Here is a 9,523-nt window from a genome sequence, read left to right as displayed (position 1 = left end):
AACTAGAGACATAAAGCATTCATTTCCGAACCCAGCTTGAAAGTTTATATCAGAAGCTTCTATGTTTCACGCAAAATATTGCTCTTTGGCACACGAAATCTGATTGTTTCAGAAAAGAAGAATTAGGTCTTCCTTTTATCTAGTTTATAAATACATCAGAACCACACGTTTAATATGATAATGCTTTTTATTTCCCCCATGCCTTGGTGTTACAGCTCTCCAGCACTAGTAGTGAGTAAGGGGCTCAGGGTTCCTTGGGAGGGTAGTAACGCTCTTACTTGCTCTGTGGATCACGCATGGGGAGGGTGTGAGATGAACTCTCATCCCCTCCTCCAGCATTAAACTCAGCCCTGCAACTCTCAGGGCTTAAGAAATAGCTTAGAGTGAAGAATTGTTTTCTCTGAGAGCTATGCCCGAACATTCCTACTAAAGCAGACAGTCATCAGTTAATCTCTGTAAATGACTACGATTTTGGCAGGTGTCAGCTGGTGCAGAAATTGCTCACATGTTGAAAACTTTTTTTTATTTTTTTTTAAGCACAGGGCAATGAGAGGGGTCTCATAAAAAAAAGTAAGCTCACGTTGTTCCTGGCCGCAGTAGTGGCTTACCTGAAATGACTTATTCCTGTTTGGTTTCTTGGTGGCACGTGGTGGCACCCAAGATTGGTGACTGAGGCAGACACAATTGAAGGCCTCTCTTCAAAGGCTGGCCGGAGACTCCAAAACGTCGAATGCCATGTGTTCAGATTGATCTGGTACACATCATTCACCTGGATCACCCACTGTCCTTGACATGATGTTCCTCCAAAATGCCAGTGGGTGCCCAAGGAATGTGAAGTTTTGAAATGGGTACAAAACTTGCTAGAAGCCTCTGCACCGTAACTTTGCCAACCAGCATTCTTTCTGAGGAGGTAGAACTTTCCAGAATCATTTGTCCTGCCTTCTTCCCTGCTTGACTCCTAACACAAGGTCATGGTAGGCATTTAAAGGGCTGAATTATTATGCCCGGGATGGCTTTTGAGTTGGCATTGTTTGCTCTTCTACAAGAAAACTTCAGATTTTTCAGTCTGACCATCAGGAAGCCGAGAATGTATCACAAAGATAAGAGGAAGGAGGAGTCAAGGGAAGCTCCATCCAGAGACCACAGATGACTCCATGATGGACTGAAATAGAATGTTCTAGAAAAAGATGTTTTCATACTTCTGAGGGAAGGGGATGACAGGGGTTGTTCCGGGACCTGGCTCCATGGCCTTTCGCCCACAAGGCCGGTGCTTAAAATACTCAGCGGGTAAGAGGCCTCTCACATGTGTGCTGGACCCACGTGACTCAGGCTGCCTGTGTTCAGACCGAGTACTGTGGGCTGTGGGGCTGAATCAGAGTCCAGATTTGCCTTGGTGACACATGAAAAGAGGGAGTGTTGCATTTGAACTACACAAATATTATGCTTAAGTATTTTTCCTCATCTTGGAGCCAAACAGGTCTTGTTCATGATAAAATCACTGCAATATAGTGCGTCCTTTTTCTGGTCTGGAATTTGAGACAGTGTCAACTGTGCCATGGGGCCTGGCAGCAGGAAGAAACGGCAAACCACGGAGATTTGGAACCATAATACAAGTTATAAAATTTAATTTTATAATCGTAGCCAGCGGGAGCTGGGCTAAAATATACGTCTCCCACCCCGACTCCCACGCTGGGCTGGGGGGCGTGGAATCAAGGGATCCTCTTTGTCACTGAGGACTGGGTCGGGTGTGCGAAAGGGCACTAGCGTGTGGCAGCAAGGAGGCTGCTTCTCCAGTCTTGGTTTGAGGCCACTTGACAATCCAGCGAGGGTTTTGTGAAATTGGTCAATGACTCTTTCTTCGAACCATCCTGGTTCAAAGTGAGGAGGAGCAGGAGGGCAGCCTCTCTGAAAGAGGAATGAATCCGCCGAGCCCCCCTGTGGCTACATCAGTACCTGGGAGCCTCAGCTCTGCTTGACAAGCCTGAGTCTCTGGTGTAAAGACATTTTGATGAAGGATTAAGGCCCAACCCCCCTGGCCCTTCTTGAGTGAATGGCCTCTGCCCGCTGCATCCTGGTGACAGTGATTTGGACCAGGAGCAAGGCGAGGACACTTGCTGTCTCTACAGATGCTGAGGGGCCCAACTCCCCACCTTGGATCCCTGAGCCCCCTGGGGAAGCTCGTCCAACCTGCTGGCGGCTCCCTCTGGGCTCCAGTGGGCCCGGCCTGCTAGGAGTCTTGGACTGGACAAGGCCGAAGCTGGGGAAGTGGCTTCAGGGAGGAAAGGATGCTCAGGCAAAGCTTGCTAGCGGAGGAGAGGGGCCACCCGTGCCCTGCACTTAACAGGAAATCTGACCTCCCAGGGCTGTGGGCTTGCAGCCACACCTCGCTTCCTGTTAGAAGGGGCGCGCCTCTAAGCTCCAGGGCCCACATGGCTGCCTCTGAAACCTGCCCGGGGTTGGGTGTGCAGCTGGGGCAGCTGTTCCGACGCCACTGGCAGGGCTCCTTTCCTGGCCAAGTGCCAACAGCGAATGCCCCTTCTCTCCGTGCCGCCACCACCACTGCCACCAAGCCCCGCGTGCCCGCCGCGTCCCGCCCAGTGGAGATGGGCGCAGAGGGTTGGGGTGGGTGCCGGGGCCCAGTCTGGGGGGAGGACCCAGCGGCCAGTGTGACAGAAGGGGCCTCAGTCTGCCGTGGGGACAGCGGCCCTGAATCCCCACACCCCACCCGCCCCCACCTCCGGGAGCAGCTAAATGTGCAGATCTCCAGCAGATCCACGCTGGGGGTGAGGGGAGAGGGAGGGGAAAGACGAGAAAAGCCCGAGTTTTAGCAAATCCACGGTACCTTTTCTGATCTCTTGCCTCCCTCTCCCCTCCCCACCCCCTCCCCGCAATAGGACATCGTCAGAAACTAGATGATCAGACCAAGCCCGGGAGCTTGTCCTTTTCCGAGCGGCTCAGTGAACTGGAGCAGCTGCGGCGCACGGCCATGAGGGTCAGCCCACACCATCCGGCCCCTACACCCAACCCTCGGGCCTCCTTGAACCACTCCACTGCCTTTAACCCTCAGCCTCAGAGTCAGATGCAGGGTAAGTACCCGGACGGACGGAGCCCGCTTCCCGCCTCACCCTCGGGCAGAACCCACCCAGGCCAACTGTGGCTCTTTCTCCACACTCAGAAACGGCTGGTCCCCGGACCAGCAGCCTGGGAGCTTGTTAGCGGCAGAGTCTCGGGCCCGCCCCAGACCCACTGAGTCTGATCTGCGTGGTAACAAGATCCCCAGATTGAAAGGCACTGCTACAGAGGGTACAGAGAGGATATGGACAGATATGTATCACTGTGTAGATCAGATCTCGAATTTTTTAAGCGTTAGCTTTGGCTAGGTTATTTTCTTACCTCCTTGGCTTGAAGACACACACACACACACACACACACACACACATACATCAGGCCAGGTGAAGGTCAGGATGTTTCAAGTTCTTACTGATTATTTGAGGGGTTTGTATTTAATATACGTTCTTTTGCAAATGTAAAGAAATAGGAGTGTCTGGACGCCATCCCATCACGGGTATTCATTGCAATTCATAAATCTGCAATCAATAAAGAAGGCGGGTTATCCCCCCTCCCACCGTGGGGTTAGCTGGCAATTGCAAAAACGCTGTAAAATACCATAATTGCATAAAACCCACTGTGCCAAATTAGATAATACACAGAGTTCATTTACACTGTAGAAAGCACTGACGTCAATGATTATTTGCTCTGTGATACCATGTCAAATTTCCGAAAGGCAGTCGTTTTCTCGGTGCTGTGCAGGACACAGCTGTGTACGATAGGGTCACAGTAAGATTCCTTTCTCAAAGGGTCAGGCTTGTTTAACTCGAAGGAAGAGATAAGCAACACATCTGGGGGAAAGGGCAGGTGGCCAGCAAGGGGAGCGCTCCTTGCCCTTCTGGGACAGCAGAAATTAGCTTTCCCGGGTGTTTTCTCTGTTTGAGTTGTATTGTGAGATGTGCAAGCATCCTAAGTCCTTTAGGGTTTCCGGGCCCGTAGCTTTCTTTTGGGGTTAGCACATGTGGGGCTCTTAAAGGCACGCCCACCCTCTTCCTCAGAGCCCGATGGCGCATGCCATTCACTCTCACAGTCATGATTCTGGGGGGAAGTTTTTTTTATTTGCAGGGGAAATTCCCAGAGAACTCCTCCCATAAGATACTATGCAGACAGCTGTTAAGTGGCCTCTCTGTAGATTAGCCCTTTTGTGGACAACAGAAACCTCAGCTTGATTTTGGGGGGGTGCCTCTCATCTACAGTTTCATCTTAGGTGTATTTAAGAAGAGGTCCCATGAAACCATTGGTTTCCTGGTGCTTCATCATTGCATACTTATTCAAAATATGCATATTGATTTTTTTTTTTTAATTCCAAAATGCAAGTGTGTATGAGAAATTAGATGAAATGGCACATTAAGTGAGAGAGATGGGCTTGAGGGGAAAATGCCACTTGTCTTCTAAATAGAATAAAATTCTCCAGGGGATGGCTGGATCTTGTGTTTAGGGCCATTTACATTCATTTATGTCATCTTCAGGATTCCATTTGTAACATCTAAGAGGAGACTTCTGTGCTCTTATTCTCTCATGACATAACTGACCATTTCTACTACGAGGTTGATAAAGGGATTTGCCTTTTTCTACTGCTATTGGAACTAAAAATAGTAAGCATTTGGAAAGGCAATGGAAAATTCAACCACATGGGGGCAAGTGGAAATCGTCACCATGAATTCGGCTTGGTTTCAGTTTTGGTGAAGAGTGAATCAGATCTGATTTTCCTCCTGGTCAGATATACACTCTCTTTACCAAAAAGAAAACGGCAGGGTGGGGTGTTGAATTCTTGTCCTCAGCAGCCAGCAGCTCTAAGGCGGAGGCATTGCCATGGACGGGCATTCCTTAGCTCTTTGGAATACTGTACGCTTAGCAGAGTATCAGGTTTAACCCCATTTCTTGTTCCTTTTAAAAACTTTTTACTTCTGCAACATCTAAGTAATAATAACTTGCTTTTAGAGTGCCCTGGAGGCTTAGTTGCTACTCGAGAGAATGTGTTAACTACATCGCTGACGTTCTTTCCTTCCAAAATATGATTTGCCGTTCAGGGTGTCACTTGTAAAATTGTAGGAACAATTTTTAAAAATAAGTATCTGGGAGATTTTCATGTAAATCTACTTTTCCTTATTCTTTCTTTCTTTTTTCCATAAGAAAATGCTTTTTTACCTTCGTCCTGTTTTGAGTAGACCCTTGGGATTTTTTTCTCCCTGAAGTTAGAAAGTTAACAAGGATAACAGTAAAGTCTCTTTCAGCCAGAACCTTCATTTTGTTCTTGATGGACAGGAAAATGGTTATTTTCCCAGCTTAGCGCTAGAGCTTCTATATTATATTTAAGAAGATGCTTTATATAAAAATTCAGCATGTGTTTATGGCTCGCTTTGAAATGGCAGCAGTAGTTGGAAGAAAAACATCCCAAAAGTAGTCAGAGCAGTTTTACAGCAGTGCCGTACCAATGTGGATGTTTTCAGCCCGGCGGAATTGTCGGCAGTTACGGGCTCGGAGAGATCATGAGTTGATAGGCTGATACACCCTGTCTTGCTAGGACTTCATCAGAGGGTCATGCCTGGCCCTTTAACTCCTTCAGTACGAAATCACAGATACAGAATAATGCCTCTGTTTATCTAGAATGAGATGGGCTTGAGAATCACTCAAAATAGACATCTCAAATGATCTGAAGCAGGGTGCAGATGGAAAAGGGGGCCAGGTTGCCATGCCACCAAACCACTGTTTATTTGTTGAGGTTTCAGCTATAAAAGGGCTGAGGTTAATTTCAACTTCCTACTTTACCAGGTCTTTAAAATTGAACATAAAGCCATTTTGTCGTGGCTACACGTTTAAGCAAGTCAGGACATCATCATGAACTTCTACAGCCGAGTTTTAGAATTCTTTTACAGTCACGGGAAAGAAAACTCACACATGTCCTTTTCAAAGATGGACCGGGGCGGAATCTAGACCAACAGGGTACTGCTGCCGGTTCAGCCATACCTCCCCCTTAGAGGTGGCTTCAGGCAACCCGAGCAAGTCATTTTAAGAATTTGACTCCTGATTTACCAAAGACGATGAACCACATTTAAGCTACGTAACTCCCTCCTTTCTGGGAAAATAGAGACGGGGTGAAATCTACTGGTGCAGAAAACTGTCAAAACCATAGAAACTAAGAGGCCAAGTTTTGTTCTTGTGTGTGTTGCCGTCAACACCGAGACACGAGGTTTAACTCTTTAATTGGAACAGTTATGACATATTTTGAAACAAGTCAGACCTTTTGTGTATATTGTGTTATACCTACAAGCCTGTGGTGTGGTTCATAGACAGAGAAACTGAACCTCAGAGGTTAACAACTGCCCAGATCTCCAAGGTTGGAAGTGAAGGACTTGGACTCAAACGCAGACCTTTCTGGCTCCAAAGCCAGTCCTGGTGGGTGGCAGTTTCTCCCCGGCTCCCACTCTTGGATCAAGGATCAATTAGACACAGGGCTGACCAGTGTCAAGTAAAATCCCAATCACCAAAGGGGAGACAGGAGCAGTGCTGGGCTGGTCATTCACTCGGCAGGCCTGTAAAGACTGTGTTCTATTATCATTAGGTGTTGATAATAATAACTTTAGGGCTGGACTCTGTGGTGGGCATCTGAATAAATTCTCTCCTTTGGAGATGTGTACATTTGTTTTTAAAGATGGGGAGAAAAGAAAACTGAACTCAGGATAATGACTCTCTAAGCATGAGTGAAGGAAGGATGCGTGGGCAGCGAGAGAGCTTCCCAGCCACTCTGTTTACTTTATTGGGGTAACTGCCTGGCCTTCTTGCGTGAAAGAGTCTCGCTTGTGGTGTCCATTGGGACCAAGGCCTTCTTTTTTTTTTTTTTTTTAAATGGACGTTTATTAAGTTAAAGTTTAGAAATTTCTAAATGAAAAAAGGTATTAGGGATTACTAAATAAGCATGAACAGGTTTTGTGGAGTGCTTACACTGTTTAGCAGGGGTCCTCAACCCCCAGGCCGACCACAGCTTTCTTAACCTCCAAACTCCGGCAACATCTGATCAGCCTGCAGGAGTGTGGGTGCCTTGCTCTAAGACTTCTGTATGTCCGGAGGGGCCCTGACCTCTTAAATCACCTCCTGAATTTTAGTATTCCGAATGATTTTGTTTTGCTAGTGAGTTACCCTACAAGTTAAAGTTACTTTTGATACACCATTTTCTGGTGCCTGTTGTCTGTGTAGCTTTTTGAGATACTGAATCTCAGCTGTACCAGGTTACTTATGTCAATCTTTATCAGCTGGATTGATGAAAGAAAACAAAAAACAAAAAAAGAACCTTTTCACTTTTCTATAGGAGGAGAGATAAATGCCCTTTCCAGCCTCAGGGGTAAAATATCAAAATGCACAACGTCTCTTCCCTTCCCTTTCCTCTTTCTCTGTCTCTCTCTCTCCTTCCTCTCCCTTCTAGCAATTCTGGAAGTTCAAAAACAAAGTGGGTGGGAGGGCAGGGGCGGGAGCTGTTGAAATACCTTGGAGGTAGAGGCTACTGTCAGTCAAACACCGGACATTCTTCTGCGTAAATCTACAAATGGTCATGGTTACACAAAGCAAAATATTCAGGGTGCTAGAAATCAGCTTACAAGACATGCTGTGAACATGAAAAGGGAGTGATCTAAAAATAACTCTTATCTAGGTATAGTAGAGTTTGAGAGCCTTTCAAGGTCTACGACATCAGAATCTTACACGGAAAACAAGCCTGAATCGGGTGTTCCCATGAATAAATAAAAATAAATAAATGTAAGAAGGAAGGGGGGCAGGGAAGAGAGGAAAAACAGTGGAATGAACTCAAAATGAAGAGCTCTCGTGTGGGCTGTAAGCGGGTTGGTGGGCACTGCCGCCGCATGCCCCCTCCTCCTCACCAGCAGGCAGAGAGGTTACAAATTATTGAACTAGAGGAACTGAGAACTCAGTTACTCTTTTCCGTCTTCTGGGCTGATGCCACATAAAGTTTAAGGAAAGCTTGAAAAGCTCCTGCTAATCAGTTGCATCGTAGACATTTAAAAGATGGGGATGAAGGATGGGGAGAAAGCTAAGTCTCCATTTTTTTCCTTTAAAAAAGGCCCTCGGGCCTTCGCTTCCTAGTCCGCCTGTGGCCTTTGTTGAGTCTGATCTGGCTGCAGCGTGTCCGCTGCCCTTGCTTTCCATCCGCTGCCTGGAGTGACTTACGGAGCGGTGTTCAGAATGGCGACCAGCCTTACGTTTCCTCCGCGCTCTATTTATGGACGGCACGGTCACCAACACAGAACTGCCTTGAACAGCGCTGCCCCGATGCCTGTGATGTATTTACAAGCACCTCTCAGCTAAGTACTTAATAAACCAGCCCTTCAAAGGAGCCGCCAACCTGGTGAGCTGTCAGCACCCTAGTAATCATAAACCACATTTTCGCGGGACCGCGTTTTCAGACCAAGTGTTTTCATGGATGTCGTTCAAGGTGATCAGACCATGCTTTCCGGAGCATGTTAATGCCTGTGGACATCTTTCCTAATTAGAGGAATGAAGGGTTCATTTTAGGGCTTGATCCTAATGATAAAATATTCCTTCCGTGGATTTGATACCTTCTGAAATGTTCCCTTGTTCTTGTGATCTATGGGCCAGCACACACTCAACACACACACACACACACACACACACACTCACACGCACACTCACAAATGCACAAAGGTTTTGTTCAGAAGAATAAGTTTTTAACAAAGCTGTAGTTGGAGCACTTATTTGATATCAGTGGTACAACAGCAGGAAGGATAAGCTGAAAATCTCTTGTCCAAGAAAGATAGCAGAGTCTGGTGGCTAAGAATGAGGGCTCAACAGGCAGACCACCTTGGCCCAAAACTGGCCTCCACCACGTATTACTGTAGGACTTTTGGCAAGTTACTTAACCTCTTAAAGCCTCAGTTTCCCCATCTGCAGAATGGGAGTAATAATTATACTTGGAGATCCTAGAACCACTGTGAAAGGTGAAGCAGTAGGCATGAGAGCCAGCCCATGGGTAACACTTAGTAACTGTGGGCTGTTATGATCAGTAGCACCAAACCATGTCTCTCAGTTTCCTGTGATTGCTGTAACAAATTGCCACAAACTTGGTGGCTTAAAACAATAGAAATGTATTCTCTTCCAGTTCTGGAGGCCGGGATCCAAAATCAAGGTGCCATACTCCCTTTGAAGTTCCCAGGGAAGGATCCTTTCTTGTCTCTTGCAACCTCTGGTGGCTCCTAGTGTCCCTTGGCTTGTGGCTGCATCACTCCAATCTTCGCCTCCATCTTCGCATGGCCTCTTTCTCTGTGTCACCTCCCCCTCTGTCTCTAAAGACACTTGTGATTGGAATTAGGCGCCCTCTAGATAACCCAGATGATCTCATCTTGAGATCCTTCACTTAATTACATCTGCAAAGACCCTTTTTCCAAAT

The 9,523-nt window shown here is 46.9% G+C and overlaps 1 protein-coding gene across 6 annotated transcripts in view; it reads left to right on the top strand.

The window, feature by feature from the left end:
• The window catches only part of RUNX1 (RUNX family transcription factor 1), a 247,393-nt gene that overhangs the window by 201,386 nt on the left and 36,484 nt on the right, over positions 1-9,523 (top strand). For 4 of the 6 annotated variants that reach the window (XM_082458838.1, XM_082458835.1, XM_082458837.1 and 1 more), the window contains one exon: positions 2,895-3,086. The exons of the other annotated variants lie outside the window; for them this stretch is intronic. In XM_082458838.1, the coding sequence (XP_082314964.1) occupies positions 2,895-3,086 (192 nt within the window). The remainder of the gene's footprint in view (positions 1-2,894; positions 3,087-9,523) is intronic. 6 annotated transcript variants of the gene reach the window in all.

Source organism: Balaenoptera physalus (genome assembly GCF_965194825.1).
Source record: "Balaenoptera physalus genome assembly, chromosome: 4".
Taxonomy (NCBI): domain Eukaryota; kingdom Metazoa; phylum Chordata; class Mammalia; order Artiodactyla; family Balaenopteridae; genus Balaenoptera; species Balaenoptera physalus.
The sequence above is the reverse complement of the archived record's forward strand: the minus strand, read 5'-3'. Positions and strand labels throughout refer to the sequence as shown.